Source organism: Acanthochromis polyacanthus, chromosome 15 (genome assembly GCF_021347895.1).
Source record: "Acanthochromis polyacanthus isolate Apoly-LR-REF ecotype Palm Island chromosome 15, KAUST_Apoly_ChrSc, whole genome shotgun sequence".
In the NCBI taxonomy this organism is placed as follows: Eukaryota; Metazoa; Chordata; class Actinopteri; family Pomacentridae; genus Acanthochromis; species Acanthochromis polyacanthus.
This window is the reverse complement of record NC_067127.1, coordinates 15,098,735-15,122,411: the sequence shown is the minus strand read 5'-3', so window position 1 is coordinate 15,122,411 and position 23,677 is coordinate 15,098,735. Positions and strand designations below refer to the sequence as shown.

Genomic DNA, 23,677 nt, shown 5'->3' with positions numbered 1-23,677 from the left:
GTTTGAGGATGTTTTGAGGTCTTTTGTTCAGAATGAGACTTGTAATTTGTCCTCAGAGCAGAAGCTGTTTCCAACAGAACTAGCTATATTATAAATGTATGTAATAGTCCTAGGAAGTTCTTCACATCAGTTATTTTAAGCAAGCAGACAATCTATAGCAGTAAAGGCTTTCTGTGGAAATGAAGACCAGACGATGATCGAAGCGGTCACCCACAAAGTTGATTTGAAAGTTTCATCAGGGCCACTAGATGGCAGTGGTGAAGTTTTTGAGTTGTAAATATGGAATACAAAGTACAGTATGTGAACAGTCAGTTATGAGTGTGGCTGCTTTGTCCAGGTAGCACATTTTCACTATTTGTTTTGTCTCGAACACATGTACGTACGACAGATTTAATAGCTTCTCAGGTGGAGTTGTAAAGGTAAAAGGATGCTCTATTAAAGCGATATTCCACCACTTTTTGCACTCTCAAATTTCTGAAACAAAGAGATGGAGAGATGTGTAACAACATTCCCTAAACTCAATTAACCTCCAAAAAGCCAGGATGCTCCACTCCTCATGTAGCGTTGAAGTTTACATCACGATATTGCCAGGGTTATTTTCTGGAATTTTTAGAAGTATAGAAAATAGGGCTGTACAAGCGTCTTTTTTAACTTAACCAATTATTCTAGACGTACACCTTTTTTTGTGTTAACCCACCTCAGACTTATCTGAAGGTTTTTGGACCAAATTATTTATATATAAAAACAGTAGCACTGTAATCAGCTTGTTTCAGAGCTCTAAATGACATATAAAGCTTCAAATTAGTGACTAAATCTGTATTTTAGTCCCATGGTTTATTAAGATTCTGTGTTAATGTACCTCATCTAGTTTGAGTCACCTCAAATTAAATGTTCACTGTGATCAGATATTACTAGCATGTATTATTAACTACACATTCTCAGTAGGCCTCATTAGTCTGTAACCTCTCCAGTTATTTTGGCCACACTCAGCTATTCTTCTCACCAAAACCTCAGTCCAAACAGATTCTAGATGTATTTGAGCATTTTACAGCACAGCAGTGATACATTTGAAATTATTTTGGTAGCTTTTGCCACTCTGTTCTTACAAAACATAAGCAGTTGTTTTTTTGATGTTGGCTTGTAAAAGATTGGTGGACTCTATCACAAATGACACACTTTATTCCCCTTTCCCCCCCTCTGATTCCCTTTAAGCAGGCCTTAGTGGAAAGTCAGTTACTTGCTTTTAGTGCCTACAGATTGCAGTGGCTTGGACTGGCAGATACAACAGTACACCACATTTAGTAGCTTCATAGTGCTTGAATTATTTTGAAATTTTATCCTCTCAACCCTTTCTGGTCAAGTGGGCGAGGTGATTCAGAGGCTGTATAATTTGGACGCAATCTAACGCTGACTAGCAAAACTCTATTTATCTGAAATTTATAACACCTATCAGATGGCACATCAAAGATGACCTAACGAAGCATTCACTCACTGCTTTCAGTCTGACAAAAAGCATAAGGCCTACGCATGCATTGTCCGTACTGTTCATGTGCATATGCATATACACTGTGGAAATGTAGCGAACATGTCTGATTATACATGAACTGATTACACAGAAAGAGCTGTTGACTTAGGAGGGAGGTCTGCAGTCACTCCAGATAGAGCCTCTCTGCCATCTCTGACAACAGTTAACCAGTGAGCGTCGCTTCAGTGCTCACCAAGCAGAGAAACTTGACAGGGCGCGCTTTGCTCGAGGTTTACATGGATGAGCTGTTGAGAAGCTGGGGGGTGCAGAGTGGTTACTGTAGAGCTGCTACTGGGCAATTTTTCAGAGCAGATTCAACTGTGGTTGAGAGACTCCATGCCTCCATTTGGAGGCTGTAAGCTGCAGCCTGTGAAGGCACTGAGGCCCACCGGGGCTTTCACTGACTTTCTGAGAATAGAGGAACTAAAGCTTTTTCTGTATTAACACTGAAAACAGTTAAATTGTTAGCTTGTACTTTGTATGTATCAACTAGCTTATCATACATGTATCCAATTGTGCTATATATTCCTTGCTCCCCACCCCTCTCAACCCAGTGGCCAGTGGCAGATGGGTCCCCCCACATAAAGTCCCAGATTCTGCTCAAGGTTTCTTCCTGTTAAAAGGGACTTTTTTTTTTCTAGCCATTGTTGCCTTTGGGCTTGCTGTGGGGGTTCAGGCATGTGGGTTCTGTAAAGCGTCTTGGGGCAATTTGAACTGTAATTGGCTCTATATAAACAAAATTGAATTGAATATCAAAACCACCCACAGGTAAAGTGTATCACATTGATGATACCGTTCCAATCCAATATTCTACTGGGAAATTATGAACCCTGGCCTTAGTGCACGATACTTTGACACACTACAGTTACCCAAACATTGCTGAGGACTGCAGACCTGCCCCACAGTGACAGCATTCTCTGACAGCAGCATCCTCCCCCAGCAGGACAAATCATCCCACCACACCTTTAAAACTGTTCAGGAACAACTTGAGGAACACGACTAAGAGCCCAAGGTGTCAAGCTTCCCAGAACAATCTCAATCCATGGAGGCCTCGTCCTGCAACCTACAGCACATACATGAGGATCCACAGGTTCCATGTCCATGTCCCGATGGGTCAAGACTGGTGTGGTGGCATGAGAGGGACCTATACAATATTCAGCAGGTGGTTTATCGGTATATAATGTTCATTTGTTAGTACATACTGGTATTAGGTGATCTTTTAAGGGCCGGCAATAAAAACCAAAATATTACATGGCTGAAAAGAAAGACTCTTCAGAGGGTTGGATACAAGGATGCTCTTCTTAGTAAATGAAAGCTGACTTTTTGGATACACGTGGTTTTTCACTTCATGACAGCAACTTTATGATTAAAGGAAAGTGTAGTAACACTGTTGATACTACAGCAATGCAATGCTAAAAATCACATCATCTTCTACGTGATTGCAGATCTTAAGGCTGGCTTGGTAAGAACATGGGTAAAGAATACTGATGAGAGGCTCTTCAACCTAATCTCCTGCCTAGCAATCACTCCTGAGCACCACTTCCGTCTGTCAGTCGAAATATGTGCAAAAAAGCAAGCCAGCTCGTTTCGGGCCAATGCAGCACAGTGTGTGTGCATAAAGGGGCTGCAGGACAATCTTTTAATGGGCAGCGGAGGCAGAGCACTGCCCATCCCGTCCATTTCAATTAGACAAAACCGCTGACTGTTCGTGCACACATACATTACCATCATTTTCTTCTCTGGCGCACACTCCAAGCCAAAGGATACAATCAGCAGTGCATTTTTTTCTGAAAAATGTTACACACCACTTCATTACGCACAATAAATGACTTCCTTGGTGCCCCGTAGATTAGTCTTGCTAATCCCTCATTGTGCTTTCCCCAAGTCAAAGAGTGAAAATGAGAACATGGCAGGACAACAATCAAACTTACAAGTCAAGCATTTAGAGATACAGCTTTATCAGTTTTACTTATTAAAACGTCTTTTAATAGAGTATTTCTTTAACATCCATCTTATATAAAGTGTTTCAGTGAGCAATAGTAATTAGAAGAATACACACTTTGAACAGTACATTGCTGAGCAAGACAAGCATCACTGATCTTTAATGGGACAGAATGCAAGGAATAAGGATGTGGAACGAGCAGAGTGAATGAAGCGGTTCTAATAACATTACAGACTTCTGCTGTGTCCCTCCAAAGAAAATATCTAAGGGTCTGTTGTCTGTGTAGAACAGATATAGTGGAGCTTTAACACAGCTGGAGGTCAAATATAATTGATAGCTCTTCTTGTCTTGCCTCTAAAATGTGCTAAATAGAGTAGGAGAAGTATTGTTTTTTTAGTGTTTGCCAAACTGTTCCACAGTCATGGGTTGATGCTGCTTTTTTAAAGAATAAACAAACAAACTTTGTATATTGTAAAATAGACCCATCATCCCTTCAACAGACACACTAGAGAAGCATTTCAGAACACACTGGACTGCATCAGGATGCTTCAGTCACTATATCGACAGCATGAACTACAGTAACATGCGGTAATGATTGATAATGCCTCTCAGAGCTGCAGCTTTAATGAGTTCAATGCATTAGTTGTCTGTTTAAATTTGCGAAACCTGTTGAAGGAGAATACTTTTGCTGGGTGATGTTGCCTTATTCACACGCTGTCTTTCTCTCACTCACACGTTGTCACCTGTCTCTATTATGTCTTTGGTGTGGCAAAGTCCCAGGCAGTATCCTGGGCACACTTCCACATGGCTCGCACCAGCCGAGTGAAGCCCATGTCCTTGGGCTTCTCCAGCCCACGCATCAGCCGCTGCTTCATGATCGCTATGAACTCTTTATTACTAAGCTCTCCATTCCCTAAGGAGACAGAGAAGAGCAGAAGAGGAGGGGTGACGGACAGAGGAGGGGAATGATGAAATAATAGGGGAAGAGCACGAAAGACGAGGATATGACTTCCATTTATTGATAATTTCCACCTCCAGTGGCATCATTTTCTTTTCATAAATATTTATGGGGGAGAGAGATGATGAGCCTGTCAGCTACTTACCGTCACAGTCGAACAGAGCGAACACCACATCACACACGTGATCTGACAACTCCACCTTGGCTACAGTGCGGGCCACCTGCTTCATGGTAACTGAGAGACAGAGGGAGGCAACCACAGATAGAGAGATTTACAGTTTGAGTGGAACAAGAGTGCAAGTGGACACGGATTCAACCAAGTCAGCTTATAAGTGGCTCAAGTCAAGAACAGTATGTGTGAGTCAACAGCAAAAAATAGAAGACAGACAGACACAAGGGAGAAGAAGAAGGGGCTGAGAGGAGTATCAAGACATCTAGCGGAGAATGAGAGTGGAGAGAAAAGATGAGGGGATGCAGATGTACACAGACACAAGCCATGTGGACTCTGTGTATGATCTGTTCTTTTGTAGCATCAGTTGCTCTAAATGTAAAATACTTGCAAACAACAGATGATGGTCTGTTTCGAGGGACAGACACCTTCTACTCCAGACATTTGATTTTCGTTTTGCCCATCTGCTCTGTTGTCTGTCACTCTTCTACTGTGGACTGCAGCCTGAACATCAAGGAAATGTTTGCCCAGTCTGCCACGAGTAGGGGGTGCATGCGCAACAGCTCCCCAGAAGTGAAGACAAAACATCCCGATTACTCCCTAGTGGCTGGCTGTTAGTTCAGAAAGCGCTTGATTTTATACGCAGTGGAGTTTTCTCTGAACAGAGCACACATTTTAAACGTCGATATCGCAGTCGATCATGTTCATTTAACTTCAGGGAGCCAAAATCTTAATTAATATTCGATTAATTGTCGTGCAGCCCTTGCACAAAGGAACACTGGAAATGGAGACACAGAACCGGGAGAAAGAAGCTTCAGAATCATTTCAGAAGAACAATGCAATTTTGTTAGGTCCAACAATAATTATTGATTATCAGACTACTAAAGGAACAAATGGAGGAGGAAGGAATGAAACTGATGGAAGCCAAGATCAGCAAAATAATGAGCGTCAAAATCTCCCTGCAAATGGAAAATGAGCCCAATCACACCACTGTGAGCATCACGAGTGGCCTTTTATTCTACCTTTGAGAGAGACAATGTGCACATCCAGATTTTACACACCCACACATGAGAAAGTGTACTGAAAAGGGTGTGAAACTGTTGGATTTGAGAGAGAGATGAAAGAAATTTGTAAAAGGAGAAACAAAAAAAATTAAAAATAAAAGAGCAGAGAAAAAAAAATGCAAGCGCTCCTTCAGGTTGGAAGTGTAGAGAGACGGTTTCAGTTTGCGGGCAATGCTATGATGCAGATAATTTGCAGACGCATGCCTGGCAACTCTCCATGAAACCGTAGCAGTCTGAGGTTTCAAATACTGCAACATACATGTGCAGATATGCAACTGAAACCAAACATGAACCCCGGGGCAAATCCCGCACTCCCATAACACAGCAGCTGTTTCATCAGTGAATCACAACTAATAGATGAGCTGTAAGAAATCATATGGAGGCCTACTGAAGGGATAAAGCATTGCATTAAATGAAGGAACTATTGAGTCATTAACCCATTCCCATATTAAAAAAGCTACAGGTCTCAGCTGACTGTGCTGTTCTCACGTTAAATTAAAATTCATTACCAAGTTCTGACAAATTAATTTAGTAATAATGAAACTGTTGAGGTAGATAAAGGAATAAGGAGTAATTTAATGCCTGATTCCACACTTAGTTATTAGTCTTCTTGAATAATTACTGTAAATATAATCTTCAACAAGTCTGAGTGATTTAAAGCCTTTAGGACCCACCACGGTGAAAAATAAGGGTTTCATATGTAACAAACGTAAGGAACTGATACTGCCAACTTTGCATGGTTGGGCTTTGCATATCATTATTTGACATTATTATTCAGCTTAGCATTGTGTAACACAGAGTAGATTTACAGGATTTGGCCAAGTAGTAACCGGTGAGCTGGTATGATTTAGCAAAGAGATGTGAGAGGAAAGAGACATGGTGACTTCATACATCTGCACATTCTCTGGGAAGCACTGCTGTGGATTTACATTTAAGTCATTTTAGGGCAAGAATCAATCATTTTCATGGAGAAAACCTCTAAATATGTAACTCTGAAGCAAAGAGTTGAGCTTTAGGGGTTAAATCAATGACCTGAAAGGGAATTTAATACATTAAATTTGAAAATCTTGGTGTGAAGATGAAGTCTTGCACGTTGAAGTGACAGAGAGACAGGCTGACACCTCCAGCCTGCTAAAGTATCTTGGTATTGTGTGAACAACTACTACTGGATTGTGCAAAGCATGCAATCTGACAGCAGTTGCTCCATGGTATAATTGTGAAAATGCCAATATTTAACAGACTGTTAATCAGATTTAGCAGTTGCTCTTCTGCTGCATTCCTTACAAAGTAGCTTCACTTAGTGTTTCTTGTTGTATTATGTCACACCTGCCATCAAAATTTAAACTATAGGTGTCACCAAATCAACCAGGATTGTAAGCCTAAAACTTTAATAATTGTACTGTTGCTCCTTTTCCCCCACCAGTATCCAGCCTAGGGATGAAATATACCATCCTGGAGCTTCCCTTTAACAATAGGTCAGCCAAGTCACTGGCCCAGTGCTGATGTTGGCAAGTGTCAGGGGGCATCAGTATCCTGCAATGTAAGTAGGAAGTGATCTGTTGTGTGTGCGCATGAGTAGTTCTTAAATTTAAATATGCATGCTTCTGCAGGCCTAAGGGAAAAGGAGGTAGTTAAATGGACGGACGGACAAACAGATGACAAATGGCTGAGCAAGGATTGGGAGCAAAGCCAGGCAACAAAAAAAAAAAAAAGATGTGGGAAGCAGATCGGGCTGACTGAGTGTTAACAGCTCTGAAAGGCAGAGGATGAAAGTGACAACAGTTAAGTCTAAAGAGGAGTAATTAGGAGGATTGAGAGAATGTCAAAGGAAAAGGGCAAATGTGGGTGTACCTTTATCAATAGAGGCTCCAGCCATGTGGTAGAAACTCAGGGCTGTGTCCACGTCATTCACGTTCTTCAGGAAAGTAAAGAAGTTCTCCACCTCCTGAAATGTGATGCCCTGCACGAGATGGGAAAACATTAAAAAAAAAAGTTTGAAAGGTGAAAAACCTCGACAAACCAGGAACAAATCATTCCTTCAGTTTTATCTAGGCCATTAGAGTATTGCAATCTTGTGATAAATGAGTCAAATACTGTCATGACAAGAGCTGTGACTGCGCGACGCCCTTTCGGGGAGCAGCTCAGCAGTGTGACACAAATGACAAGAGGAAGTGGGCAGAAGCTTTCGACACACATGGATGAACATGGCGCCATAGATGGACAAGGGAACAGACTGTCTAAAACACACATGCACATACAGTATATACGTACAAACACACACACAGCTGCTACACTGCTGATGAGCTCATTTGCAAAGAAAAGCGAGCAGCTGGTGCTGGGTAGTAAATAATGCGTCTCTCTTACATTGCAGGTAATGCCAACGCTGAGAAGCAGACAGCAGGACGAAGGAACAGGGGGTAAACGGTGAAAGAACGAAAGACAGTGAGAGATGCTTACTGCAGTTTAATTCCTTAGAGACAACTCTGGCAGCACCAGCCTCATCTTTTTATCATGACTGGGAGGAACAGCCTCAGCTCTGCTTTCTGTTTTGTTTTTCTAATCGCTGTATTAAAGCATCTCTTGTCACAGCCCAGTCTGACATCTGTGCTGCTTTAACATGTAGTAAAAAACTAGTCTGATCTATGAAACCTTTGAATGTGAAAAACTGAAGTGGGGACATGTTTCTGCTGCAACACCACTCCGGATGTGATGTGTATGGGCGTAACTTCAGTCACTTGACTAATGGGGCTCGTTACAGTGAAGCAGCATGAAGCCAGGGTTCATGTAAACATCTACAAAAAATGAGACACGTGCACATACTGAAGTTTGCTTGATAACAATTTACAGCTTGAGTAGTTATAGATTTTTCACCCATTTGGTGTGTTCCAGTGGAGACCACGGAGGCTGGTCTCACACTTCACAAGTTTTGGGACGATTTACTCATTTCATCTCTGCTGACAATCCAAGAACAAATCTAGTGGAGATCTTTGTTTGACCAAATGTTTGGTCCAGATTATTCGGTAATGTGAAGGATTTACAGATCCAGTCCTCAATCTCCTAAACTGCTGTTGCTTGACTGTTAAACATTTGAAGTTGTTGGGCCACAGTCTCCATTTTGTTGACATCTGCTTCCTTGTGAGTTCACGAGAAGTGATGCACTGCTCCCTGAATGTTTCCTCTGCTAGAACAATCTTAAAAAATATCTTGTAGTGTGCCATTATTTTCAAATCTTGTATGTGCATGTATAAGATTAATGAGAGAAGAATATCTGTCAAACATCTCCTTTATGTGTGATATAACTCAATTTCAAAATCTGTTAGGATTCTTACACTCCTGTAGCATGAGCCCGGCCTTAATGCTTAAAGCAGTGTAGCTGTTCAGGAAAGGTGAAGAATAAGTAAAGCTGCTTTTAATAGGCTGCACATTTGGAAGTAAAAGAATCTGAGGAGTAAATGAGAAGGAAGGAATGATCTAAAGACACTGACAGAGAAAGAGCTTACAGAGAAGCTCAGAGTGGGAAGAGGGATTAATTTGTGCTCCTCTGCAGAGCGGTGTCTGCTCCGTCTTTGGTCATCACAAAACAGTGATAGTGGTGGCTGGAGAGAGGGAGTGTCGGTCAGGTGGACACTATCAGGCACCAAATGTGCCGTCTTCTCCCAGTGATGCATTACCTTTCATTCCGCCTCTCACAAACACTCACAATGTCCCAGCACCATCGCTTTCTCCCTCAGGCACATACGGTCTGTCACACATTCTCCCATGTAGGCCAATTAGTTACACACACCGTATAAAACCACAGAGTACCTATCACATATCTCAAACTTCCATTCAAGCATGAGCAAAATCACTCAGATTTATCTACCTGTGCATCCTTGAACATTTTCTTCAAGCCTTTCTGCATCTGCTTGAGTTTACGAGACTGGACGCCACTGTAGGCCAGCAGCATACCCCCAAACTGTCTCTCAGAGATTCTGCCGTCCACAGGATCGTTCCTTTCAAACTGGAGAGGGGAAGAGTGAGACAGACAGAGATTGAGTGCTATGTAGTGGGACAAAAAAAATTTAATAGCAGAGGGAGGGCATGGGGAGATAGTAAACAGTAAATACGGGTGTCAGGCTCCATGTTGAATCGTGCTTGGAGCTGGCATTGGTGACCTTAAATCTGCATGTACATTTTTTTACAACGTTCGATTGGAGGATGGCTTAACAACAGTGGGCTTTGGCTGTGTCAGGTCAATACAGTCAGTTTATGTCTGAGGGTGTTTGACAGCCACAATGCTCCCTCCTCTCTTTCTCTCTTAATGTGTCGATCTCTCAAAATGTTATTTTGTTGATAGCAGGCAGCACGCAATTAAGCCAAAAGAGGAAATTTCAAATGTGATGCAACCTTTCATGCACCCATCAAGTATCTACATTTTATGACATTTAAGTTGCATTCCAACCCCAAATAGCCCAGATCTTACAAGAGTTACAAAAATAATAGAGGGAATGAGTTAAACATTTAGCAAAAACAGTGGCCACAGATGGTGATGTATAGCCTGGGGTAAGCTGTAGCCTCAGACATGAGAGAAAAGGCCCAACACATGGGAGAAAAAATAAGTCAGGAATAAGATTATCCACTTTAATATGATGTCAGCCTTCTCTGTGGTGATATGATTTCCCTCTCTGAGCTATGTGCTATCATTAAGGCCTGACAGATAGTGCTGGCAGATGCTCAGATTGGAGTCCTACTCTTGGAGCTTCAGACGACCATTATGCTTCAGCGTATCAGGCACTTCCCACGCTAATTAACAGCATCACCATATGCTCAACAAAGCTGATAAGTTGTTACTGTAGAAGCATGGTGTCACTGAGGAGACAGAAGATGACTTTAATATTCAACTGTCAAAGGTTTCAGATTGTGACACTGACCAGTGCTGACATACAATCCACCAAGGGAATTTGTCATCCTCAGTGTCGTTTTCCTCTGTTTATAACACTAACCCGTCACTGACTCCTTGATTCTCTCCTGATTCAAACAATTTTAAGTTTACTGCTTAGTTCCTGGGAGTAAATGTAACAAGAGCATAAAGATTTACTTCCACTGTGTCAGAAAGCTGCTTATTTAACTCTGTAGTCCCTAATGGGTACAGACTTAAGAGAAAGATTTAAGATTGCTGAAGAGCTGTGACATTCAAAGTAATTAGTTATAATTGTACGCACGTTTAAGTAAATCAGTAGATGAGAAACTCTCCATAGAATCTTCCTCTCCACCTTCCCTCATTGACTTTTCTCTTTCATTACCTCTAGTTTGAGCACATCGTGCTGCAATTTCCTCTGAAACTCCAGGAAGCTGCCAATGGTGAGCTTTCCCTTCAGGTCTTCTCCAAAGAAGTAGGTGGTGAGAGCAGAGCTGCAGCCGGCCGTCTTCAGGGTGTTTCCTGTGGTGGAGCGGTCACGATGGCGCATGCCCATACTGGTCTGGGAGCGAATGATGCTCTGGACCTGCAAATGTTGGGGTTCTCATGTCAATCAGGATGAGTGGCCATATAGGTGTTACAAGTAGTCATTTATTTTCTAGTTTCAAAGATGCACAGATACTGTTTTAAAAAGAATTGAATCAGTCCCCAAATAAAAAGCTTGAGTGATTTGGTTACAATTAGCTTGATGTATACAGAGCAATATGCAAAGCCACATTTCAAAGCTGTTAAATTTAAAAACAAAATTAATTAATTATAGTAGAGAATGAGGAATAAGAATAAAACTCTACCTGAATAATACGGTGCATGTACAAATGTATATGATAAAGCCAGATCCATTAACTCAGACTGCAGAGCACAGCACTTATCTCTTCTCTTTGAGAAAATGTCACATTGATGGACATGAATGTGAGAACATGCCTTTATTGCCTGTCAGTGTGTGTTACTGTAATGCAATCGGATGCTACTTCAAGCTATTAAAGCACAGCCCGAACATGCGGGTTAGCTCTTTTGAGCTTCTGTCTCTTAATATGTTGATTTTGTGCAGGTTTGTGTGTGGTTCGTGTGTGGTTCCTGCATCTACAATGCATTGCTGGTAACAGTCTAACCTGTTCAAATTCTTCCAGGTCCACCTCACCGTCGCCATTCAGGTCAAACATCTTGAAAGCAATCTCAAAGTTCCTCTGGGGAGCTGGACACCACAGCAGGCAAACCGACACAAAGAGGCACATTCTCAAATCAATCCATCACAATATGGAAACAACAGTCACAGCAGATTGACCCAGACAAAAGCTGAAGAGTTCAATACTGACTCGTCATTACACATCAGCTGTGCACCATCTTCAGCCTTTACCTCACAGGGGGTGAGATAAAGGCCTCACACAGGGATAATAGCAATCAGACCACACAACGATTACCACAATATCAACCCCACTTTCTGCAAATAGTGAAGCCACTAAAACGGACTTTGTACAAGCTTGAATATAAAATTTGCATTAGTAATATATGAATATAAATTTGCTTCATTGGCTCCAATCTGCACACTTTTTGCGTTTTGCCTACAACTACTTACCTGTAATAACAGCATGACCAGAGTGAGTACAATTTTTTTATGTGATGCCATTTTAACATTTGCAACTACTTCACATCCATATTTTTATCTCAAATACAACAGATATTAGAATTAAAGTTTATATATATATATAATATGCATACATACATACACACAATTCTTGTTTTGCTTTATTAAAATTTACAGACCAAAACTAATCAAATCAATGATCTCTCAACAGAGCTGCCTGTTTCAGAAAATAATCTAAACTGTATTATGCTGTGGGACTATGCATATAAGGGCTACATACACCAGAGGGTCAAAGCACTATGATCAACTCTTCCTAATATGCTGCTGATTATTTTTATGCCTACAAAACAGCTCTGACCTGCTGAGATGTTCATTCTGTAACACCTCTAGAGGTGTCCTGTTGTATTTAGTGCCCAATTAAACACTGTAATTTTTTCCTGCAACTCCCTTACATCCAGCCCCTGGTTCATGGTCTAACCTGCCACAAACCAGAGTATGTAGACACTCACAACTGTTGCCCAAGAGCAGCAGACATGCTTTTTTGACGGCCCAACTCAGTTATTTGGTTGTAAGGATTTCATTTTTGTCAAAATTGTGGGATAAACTATTTTGATCGTCCAAAAGTGGTCACAATGTTCGACCTTTGTGTCATCCCTACACCAAAATAATAACTGACAAAACATCAAAGTCTTATGATTTTGTTTTAAGTGGTTCACACTTTTTACAGTATTTTTTTACTATTATGATTTTAATGTGTTAAACATGCAGCACCTTTTATGGAAATACTAAAAAATAACCTTTTGTTATCTGACAAAGGATTCAGATCATACAAAACCAGTAAATACATATGTACCCTTATGAGGCTTGAACCAATGTGTGCATGTGGTACACAAAATATGTCCTCCATTCTGCTCTTTTTGTGGCCGTGTTAAATGGATTGAAACCACCATAAGGCATCCTGCCTTGTCTGCTTAAAAATGACTTGTCCTTGAAAACTTCCCCTGAGACTTTCTCCATATGAATGGATTATAATAAATGTTCTAGCTAAGCTGCGGATAAAAGTTTACTAGCCACTGCAGAGGAAAGAGTCAAGATTCATTTTCATTACGAAGAACTCCGACATATTCAGAGCAGAGGCCTGAATGTGAAATCTATTCTCTAGAACCAGCTAAAACAAAGTGATTCTGTGAAACACATCATCTCCAAAGAAGACAACTCGGGAGACACACATTAACTTTGACGTCACATCATTCTGTACAGGCAGACTGCTTTAACCCAGTTTATATCATCATATTAAAAAAAAACACTCCTTTTCACTCTGTCTTAGCTGACACAGTCAGAAAGCAAAGAGGAGAGAAGACACAGAAGAGATTATCTTGGGATTTGATTTGTGATCAATGCATAGGATTTAGAGGATGTGGGATTGAATGAGATGAGTCTTATGAACCATTCAATTACTAGGCAGCCTGAACAGTTCAGCAACGTACTTACTGGACAGCACAGTAGTGAGAAAGATGTAATCAGAGAAGGAGATGAGGCCACATTCTCCCAGTGAGTAAAATATGCTGTCCTCATCTGCAAACTTCTCCCTCTCTTGGGCAATCTTCTGCTCATCCAGGCCAGGACACAAAAAGGAAAAAGTTATGTTAAAAACATTTCACATTATTCGGCACAATCATTACAGCTTCTACAGCTGTGTGTGTGTGTGTGTGTGTGTGTGTGTGTGTGTGTGTGTGTGTGTGTGTGTGTGTGTGTGTGTGCAAGAAAGTATGTGTGTGTCTGTGAGTAAAGCTCAATCAGAGACTGGCTGTGCTCAAAACATTTACACACATACTGATCTTTCTCACACACACACAAGAAATAGACAGAGCGCATAAGGATGATTATGTATATACATAAATATACATACAGGTTATCACAGGAACAGTCATGCAAGTGCTGCATACACATGAAGCCATACAGGCAGGTGAGGATGGCAGTGAGGAACAATTAGTTTGTGGTCAGTTCGAGTACAAAACACATTATCCACCAGAGGCTGTACTCACAGTGTGAAATCGACATAAAGAGAGGGAAAACATCACGAGAGACTGAAGCACAAACACACACTATTGATCAGACATATTTGTAACACAACCCACTGGATTAATCATTAAAAACAAAGTGACTTTAGCTCTCTTTCACACACACACACAAACGCACAGTTAACTTGATGTTTCACTGTTAGCATGTGTATATTCACAGCATTGCATGAAAGTGACATAATCACATGCACACAACACGTTCAGTGATAAAGAGTTGAAAGACAGTGTCCCATTAGGAGGACGCTCCACCAAACAGATGGACAGAGCATGCCTAGAGAAGAGGGGGTGGTGAGGCCAGGGCCACACTGGGCCCACGTGGAGTTACCTCCGTCTGTAAAGAGGTCCATTTCAGAGGAGGAGGAGGGAGGAGAAACAACTGTTAGAAAACATCGTGGCCTCTGCTGTCTTTAGCAGGGCCTTGAATGACAAAGACACGTATGTGCATTCATTTTGTCACAAACAGCCCACACACATACCATCTTGTTCAAAACAAGATAATTGGGGGGATGCCACTCAAAATTAAGAATTCAATTATGTCTTGTGCTCTCTGGTTTGCGATTACAATTAGTGTCTTAGTATCAATACATTTCAGCTGAAATCAACTGAACTGATGCAGTTCCATTAAGTATTATCTCCAGAGATGTAAGCCGAGTACAAAACATGAATACAAAAATTTGGTGCCAGCCCCCTGAGTAGCATAGCAATTCTTTCACATTCTTTCCCCATGAACCGACTCCCTCCTCATATGAAACAGGCTGCATAATAGCTGCTAAAGACTATTGATATGAGCTGCTAAAATTCCCAATTCATGTCTACTCTGACTCATAAATTGCAAAAATAGAAAAAAAAAAAACAGTTTCAATACAAGACAGACATTATTGATGGTACATTACTGGTACAAGAGGAGAAGGGAGTGGGAGAGAGAAGGGGGAGGTCAAAAAGAGGAAAACGTTATTTTTCGAACTTTGCTTCTGGTGGAGATAAAGTGACAGATGAACAGGTACCAAAATTACAAAATTGCTCTCGGTGCCTTACGGGTTAAAGGCTTTCAGGTGTGAGTGGGAGAGAGTACTATAAAGGGACAGGTACATGCGTATAATAAAACGAAAGAGCAAAAAGTAAAAGTGATAAGGGTGAGAGAAGAGAGGTTGGTATTGGCCTCTAGGTTTGCAATAATTATACACTGAGAACACCCTCTTGCCCTGAGGTGAGACAGAGTCCTAATGCCAGTCCACAAAACGGAAAAGACACACACACAGCCACACAAGTGTGTATTTTAATGGGCAAGCACGCCCACACATACAGCTACACACACAGGAGGCATAACTACACTGGGCCTCATTATAACGATCAGAACAAAGGCACAGAGCACATTAGGCAAAATAGTGCTTTTTTTTAGTGTCCTGAGTCAAGGTCAAAAATACCCCCAAAGAATAGCCAAAATGAAGCTAAAGGAAAACATATTCATATGTCATGGTCAAAAAGTGGACCCAAAAAGCTGATTCATTTGATAAAGAGAATACACACAAATGCAGAGCATAGTCAGATACAGCTTGTGTTCCAGTCTGAAATGAACATAATTCTCTCCTTTAGGATCCTACTTTACAATCACATCCTTTACTGACAACGACCTGACAACAAAGTTTTACCTCTCTTCCTCTCCCTCACATACACTGTGTGCCATCTTACCATACATCTCTCTCTAACAAATGAATCATGTAACACTACACTCTCTAATGCAGACACAGAGGTGTGAAAGAGTGTATATCAGGCTGTGCCACGTCTTCCTCATTGGCTTTTTTCTCCACGGAGCCAGTGGTTTTGTTGGAAAATCATCCATTTTTTCCCTGCATCCTCTACCTTTCTGTTACCGGTGCAAGATTCACCTCCTGACACAAGATATGCAATATTAGGTGCAGCAAGAGCAAGCTATTCAGCAGTCCAAAAATGTATATAGGACTCAAATAAATGGGAAAAAAGTTTTATCTACAGGACATCCCTATGAGATTATTTGATTTCACAGACAGTCTGAATCTTATCAGTTTAGCCTTTTTTTTTTTTTTTAATCAGGTCTGATTCATCAACAGAGGGCATTCTGCTAAAATCACCAAAAAAATCCCAACTACATTTGAGTCAGTATTTACCACTCCACTGATCTTCAGATGACTGTGAAACCAATTGCTGCAGCATTCAAGCTAATTACCAGCTAACAATTGCCTCGATTGTGTGTGTGATCTGTTCACAGTGGTTTGTGTATACGAGTGTGACTTCTTTGTAAATATCCGCGTTAAGCTTGGTCCTGTGTCCACACGCCTTCATGTGCCAGCTTTGTTATGGGCAAGTCCACGGGCTGTGTCCAGATGATGAACTGAACAACTCAACTAGCCTGTGAGCTGAGGCAGAAACACAGCGCTGACAGTGCTGCTGGCTGAACAGCGCTGGCGGCAGGGCAGCGAAGTGCACTGCTGTCGTACACACACACTACACGTTCTGAGCAACGTTGTCAGGGCGAGAGAATACATACACACAGACGAGGCTACAGGTTTGGTCAGGGCTAATCTCTCCAGTGCACTAGGCTAAAGAGCAGCCCAATAGCTGTCCTGGCTAAATTTCAACTAGCCTAGTTTTAAAAAGCCAACAAATGAGACCCATGCAATTCAAATGATGCACAGCCAGAGGCATGCATGCAAGGGCTAAATCTCCTAATCATTTCACATGAGCGCTTAACAAACACTTTCTAAGCACATTATTAAAAGTGACACAGTTGGAAACTTAGACTGCAAACAAAGTTTTCAGATTCCCATAGTTCATTGTTAAATTCATATTTGCAATGCATTTTTGGTTCCTTTTTATGTCTGACTCAGCACATGATCAAAGTTATAATAAATCATCTCCATTTGGTGTCTTTCTGTTAACTCCAAATATATCTAATATGAACCATTTTACATAATTGAATCAACCATATGGCACTGCTGTTCTGAGGGGTTCGGTCCTACCACAGCTATGCTGGTGAGAGCGAGCATTTCTGACATCCTGTGCCATCATGTCAAAACGAAAGTAAACTGGCAGCTGCTGAAGCAACTGATTGAAATGAGACATAATTCAACACACTATTTTGTAATTAACTTGCATGGGTGTTTGGGTGCCAAAAATATGTAATTTGCCACACATCTATTTTCAGCTAGTTTCCCCGTTGTCAGTCACACAGCTATCACTGTGTGACCAGACACCTGGCTTAGGAGCTGAAGACCACTTAGACTTGGCCCTCACTATAAACACTGCTCCAGCTGCAGTGCTTTGTTATCGATAGGATCGGTGACCCTGTCCAACACTGCAGCTGCAGACACCACGGCAACAGGGGAGAAGAGGGAAGAGAACGATGAAAGAATATATCAGCCGCATGGGCTGTGTTCTAACTTTAAAACACTAATTATGACACTAAAGATAAAAAGATTTTTCAAAGGTATTGTCTGCATAGTCTCCTCTAAGTGCCATGGCAAAGATGAATTTATAGGTCTAGGCTATGATCTGTGTCTGCGGACGGGGCTGCAAGGAGAAGGAATTTGCTCCCACTCCATTTGTCTATGCAGTGTGGTGAGTTTGTGTGTACTTGAGTGATGCGTGTCTTGAGTGACATTTCATCTTTTGCACAGGTGAATCTACACAGAGCTTGGCTCACTGGCATGCAGTTACACTGAAAATATATTGAGATGTGTGTATAAGGGGACAGTCAGACAGTGCGGACTGAGTGAGAAAACAGCGGGACGGTGGGGAAGAAATTCATTAAAAAGTAATCAGTACCTTTAAGTCATTGCAGATGCTTTGTGTAATGTGGCAGGTACAACAAACAGGGTTCCCACTGAAAATTTAAAACTAAATTCCAGGACTTTTCCAGGATATTCCAGGATAAAAATCATTCAATTTCCAGGACTTTGAACGGAATTTCTGACACAATTTTCTCATACAAACTAATCTTTCTGGCCTCCTCCACCCCTTACAGCCAGCCGATTCCACCCACTTTATTATACTATACAGTCTACCTGTGTTAGATAACAACATTAAAGTGTCAGGTAAAATACCAACTACAAAAATTCAGCTTATATACTTAAATCATGATATTTGCATGTATCACTATATCACGATAATATAAAAATGCCACGATACGATTATCGAGGGACACTTTTATTGCGATAGACGATAATATCATGTATCGTCCTAACCCTAACAGTGGGATGACAAGCAGCCACTGTACTGCCTATAGATGTGTGAAAATTAGCTCTGGAGGCAAGGGATGCCAAATCATTTCAGCATTCCACCTTTTCTAAACTACATACAGTTACTACACTAAACCAAAGACCCAAACAAGGTTACATGTACAAGTATGGAAAGAAGTGCACTACATAGGAGAGTCCACTGCATAATGTAATACAAAGATTAGAAACTGGAAGGCTGCCAATGCCATGTGATAGGTGCAGACATGACACACTGCAGAATATTGAGCACAACCAACATCCATGCAACACTGAATTCAAGAACTTTCAATGACTTTTTTAGCTGATAATCCTAATTCCAGGACCACCTGATTTGTGGCAGTATTTCAGGACTTTTCCATGACTTTCCAGGATCACTTTTTTCCAGGACTTTCCAGAATTTTCAAGGACCGTGGGAACCCTGAACAAAAATCATGAATTTCAGAGGAAACGGAACTCCAAATGACCAGCTAGCTAGTGGGTAAAGTCATTCTAGGTTTGAGCCTCTAATTTCTGAATGCTGGCTGAAAGTGTGTCAGCGCCCTTGCCCTGTGGTGTAAACATACATTCAGGACATTGTCCTCATGAAAGCACAAAGAAACCTGCAAACACTACATGACTCTATACTAAGTATTTGGCCACAGGTAACATATAAACATATATGACCATCATAGTGGCCAAGAAAGAATACTTTCTCTGGGACCGAAACACCACAGGTTTGTGGGTGGGCAGGCAGGTGTGGAGGTGGAGAAAACATTACTGAATTAGCTTTCTACCTCTAGGTCCCAGGGGTAACCATAAAGCAGGTGTACCGTTAATAACTCGTAATTATGCAGGGAGCACATTCAGAATAATGCCTCCTGATGTGGAACACTTAAACATTTTTTTGCTGGGGAATGGCAACTGTCTCATAAGAGGAGAGGGTGAACTGAATTAGTTGACCAAATTTACAGACAATCCAACCTCTAATAGACTAGAAATGGGAGAAAGAAAGTGTGAGAAGATCTTCTCTGTGTTTTCCAGACACCAAAACAGAGAGAGGTTAAAGAAAGCACATGAGAATGTGAGGATATAAAAACAAAGCTGTGACAGTTAAAACAGTGGCCCCCGAGAGCTCCCTGTGAAATCAGAAAGGGTGAACATGAAAACATGACAAGTGGCTTGTTCCCACAGGAGCAGCCCCATCCACAGTCCCTCTGTGACAGGTGGTCACTCTCAGTCGTGGCAGGTCACGCTGAAGACAGTGTGGCTTTTCAGAGAGCGAGCGCCACAGCATAGAAACAGTTTGGATACATTTTAGATGTACAGACCAGAACCTGCCTTAAGTAATTCTAAACCATGCTCTAGAGATATCATGCAGCACTGACATCTGGACAATCCAGAGGATGGATTTGTGAAGGTCATCAAGCACATCAACACAGCCTTGACATCAGCTAACAGAGCCATTTCCTGGGTCCAAAACCACCCTGTGATGCCACCATGCGCAGAAAGGGGGCGCCACCACCAGCTACTTTGTCTCTGAGACACAGGCAATAGAGCAGTGCATGCTGGGAAAACGGCTAGAGCGCCAAAGCGTGTGAAAAGCTATAGCTGGTATTTCTTAGAAGAAATGAAAAGATGAGGAGAAAAAGTGTTGGTAAAGCAAGACAGAGGGAGTGCAGGGGAACAGCACTTCTATGATTTGGCACTGACCAATAATCTATAAATGAATTATTGTAGCTGCTCTTTGCATCTCAGCTTTGCAAGACTTAACTTTATAGATAAAATTTCAGTATAAATTTGTGTGAACTTTACATTGGGGAACTGACTAGCATAATGTAAATTATGCAGCAGTGCCGCAGCGTTTTAATAATCCCTGTCGAGGCAAAGTATAGTCTTCACTTTCAATAATTCAGCAGGGAAGGCATGGCATGCAGCTGTCTCTGACAAACTATACAAAGGGCACTGGGAGGGTCTCCAACACAATGCCCAATGACAACACAGAGTTTGAGTTTGCCTATTTGATAAAAGCACACACACAATGCGATGTGTGTCTACCTCGGTTCATGACCCTCCCAGTCATTATATAGTAAACAGGTTGCAGCCTGCTCTTTCCTACGGTTAGCTTATCTTATCTTCATATCATCCTGACTGACAGAAGCATTCAACCCTGCTTAAAGGACAGATCATTCAGGAGACAAAGCTTATAGGTCAGGACTCATTTATCTAAACTCACCGACATAAATGCGTGCATTAGAAATTTTGAATCAGTTTCTCCAATGCACTCTTACTTAAAAGTAGGATGCGGCTAATAAATATTTTTACCTAAATGACTTGGTATGTAAAATTAACAGGCAGAAAGACCTCAGAGTGTATTACAGCATGCATTGATACTGCAAACCAGTTTTTAAAGTTTGTTTAAAAGTGGTCATCACTGAAATGGAGTTGGGAGCACAGCTACTATTAATTATGTCCAGTTTAATGCACTGTTGCACTGCGAGTAAACTGATGACCAGCCAATTAGTGACAAACACTTTCGATGACCATGACATAATCTGCTTATTATACATAATTACAGTGGTGTGGCTTTTTCTACTTGCAGTGGCCTGACAATGTAAAAAACATACAACAGATTTACAGTGTGAGAGTAAAGCTAGATGTAAATTTTGCATTCATTGGCAGTCCACAGATGTCTTTAGAGAAATGCATGTATTAAATGCACAGTTTGGCTGATCTCCTATACGTAGCGATCATAAACTTAATTGACAACATGACTCTGGTCCTACACTTGCTGAAGCTGAGATGTGGTAAATACAGAAAAACTATTTACTTAGCCGTTCCCCTGAACTAACAACAGAGAATAGCTATGCCCTCCATATCACTACAGAGGAGTGAGAGAGTAAGTAATCAAAAAATAGAAGAAAAAAAAACAGAGAGCCATCAGAGAGAGAAGAGGAAATAAAGTACAAAGGAGAAGAAGGGAGTAGGTAGTGAATACTAAGTGCAGTTTTTCATTCAGGTGCACACATGCTGCTCGGCACACACCCCATACCTGCCAGAAGTCCTGCAGAGAGGGAGGGGCAGAACGGGAAGGAGATGAGGGAGGGAGGGAGGGAGGGAGGGAGACAGAGGAGGAGGAGGGACGGGGAGGAGAACGGGGGATCAGTAGATTGAATGAATGGGGGAGGAGGCAGAGAAAAAGTGGGAGACGGGGAGTTCAGAATGATGGTTATTCACGAGGAGGGGAAGAGAGAAAATGGAGGGATTATTATTTGTTATGTGAGGAAGAGAGGATGGTTGATAAGAGCATGAGAGAGTAATCAACAGTTCGCAATGTCAAGTCACATCAACATTATGGCAGCTGAACGCATGCCAACATGGTAAAGGTAGGAGAAGAAATCACAGTGATGCAGTGAATTAGGAGAAAAGAGTGACGTAGCAATTTAAGTAAACACAAGGAATACCATTTAAGGACTTCTACGACAACAGTGTTCCCATAAACATGGAGAAAAAAATGGTGGAGTTAAGATGAACAACAGTTGTTAGCCATATGTGGTCAACCCTGTTAGGCATGTGATGATTGGCTTACATATAGACTGAACCTGGAACAAGTTAGTGCCAGCAGGATAGGGTGGAGAGAGGAATGGAGTGAGAGGTTTACAGTATCTACACTTGTACATATTATTCCACTGAACTGTGGCCAAACAGTACGTATGTGACAGTCTGTTGTTTGGCTTGGCTATTTATAAAACTAAATCCTGGGAAGTGAGACACAGAGGTCTTTTAAGAGAGCTCTCTTATGCTCACACACTACTGTACTGCTCTCTGCCATGGACTTCAGCTTCCATCAAACTTTACCACCCAACCCCCTTTTTACTTCACCACACCCTCCATCAACTTCATGATTTACACACTACAGATACTGCACCAACGTACTTGCGGTGGCCACTTCATCTAGGTCTAATTCATTGCACTTTTTAGTTGCGCATGAACTCGATTTCGTGGCTTCTTGACAGGAAACAGTGGTGGTTTATTCATCTTCCAACTAGCTAGATGTGAACATTAAACCAATGAGAGCGGGGCACGTGTCTATGGGTAAAAAAGGGGCTGAGCAGAGCCGGAGAGGGAGGGGTGCTCTAACCTCCCTGGCCACTGCAGGAAAATCTCAGGAGACAACCAAAGCTAAATACAGTACCAGAAGGGATCATGTGTCAGAAGATTTGCATGGCAAATAAAGAAACACGAGGCCTAGAGATAAGGATGACATTTACATAAGCGACAAGGGCCATAAATGAAGACTGTTCCATTTTGATTTTGGGCTGCTACGGATTTTTACTTTTACTTTAAATTAGTGTACAGCCCAAGCTCTTTAGTTAATAGACTTTTGAAATATGGGAGAGTAAATGTTCTGGAGAATCAGTCACAAAACATAATGCTGGGCAAAACTGAACTGCAGAAGAAGCAATCTAGGGAGTAAAAGAAGAATCTAATGAAATGGACTGCAGTCTCTCTTTAGCCTCACTGACGTTCTGTGATTCATCTGACTATAATATGGAATTAGGTAAAGACTCATACCAACCTAGGGGCAGATGAATTTTGTGATGAGGTTAGAATTTACAATTATTACGTTGATGATTAGCTAGTAATAAAAGAATGAGGATGGTTGGCTACTGGGTGTGAAAGACACTCCCTGAAATTTATGAGGGGGCAGTAATGGTGACAAATCTATATTGGAGAAAGCAGTGACGAAAATAATGATGTTGGTGATTTATATATATGGCTCCTTTTTTCCTGCCTGTGACCAGAGAAACGGAATCACTTAGAGCAAGCAGGCTAGTTCCTTTTAGTCACTCTGTGGCCACAGGCACTAAGGTTCACTCTGCTCTGGGGGTCAGGCATATGGGTTCTGTAAAGCGTCTTGAGACAATTTGACTGTAATTGAGGCTATATAAATAAAACTCAATTGAACTGAATTGAATTGAATTCACTTGCTGTCATTGTCTTTAAAAAGGTCATTAGACCGTAAGCAGCCTCACTTTGTACTTGTCCCAATTTCAGTTTGTCTTAGGTGTGGAAGTGCTCTGGTAAAGATGCTTTTCTAGATCTAATTAACTGAACGCTTTGAGATAAAAACACAGATGGTCAAAAGATCCTTCAACAGGTTGAAGAC

The 23,677-nt window shown here is 41.4% G+C and overlaps 1 protein-coding gene across 2 annotated transcripts in view; it reads right to left on the bottom strand.

Annotated features, from left to right (window-relative positions):
- Positions 1-3,488: 3,488 nt before the first annotated feature.
- The window catches only part of micu1 (mitochondrial calcium uptake 1), a 34,442-nt gene continuing 14,253 nt past the window's right edge, over positions 3,489-23,677 (bottom strand). The window contains exons 6-13 of one of the 2 annotated variants that reach the window (XM_022192358.2): positions 21,560-21,571; positions 13,689-13,803; positions 11,725-11,807; positions 10,941-11,141; positions 9,521-9,658; positions 7,510-7,618; positions 4,571-4,660; positions 3,489-4,380 (exon numbers count right to left, since the gene is read on the bottom strand). In XM_022192358.2, the coding sequence (XP_022048050.1) occupies positions 4,220-4,380; positions 4,571-4,660; positions 7,510-7,618; positions 9,521-9,658; positions 10,941-11,141; positions 11,725-11,807; positions 13,689-13,803; positions 21,560-21,571 (909 nt within the window). In that variant the 3' untranslated portion in view covers positions 3,489-4,219. The remainder of the gene's footprint in view (positions 4,381-4,570; positions 4,661-7,509; positions 7,619-9,520; positions 9,659-10,940; positions 11,142-11,724; positions 11,808-13,688; positions 13,804-21,559; positions 21,572-23,677) is intronic. The other variant, XM_022192360.2, reaches the window with a different exon arrangement.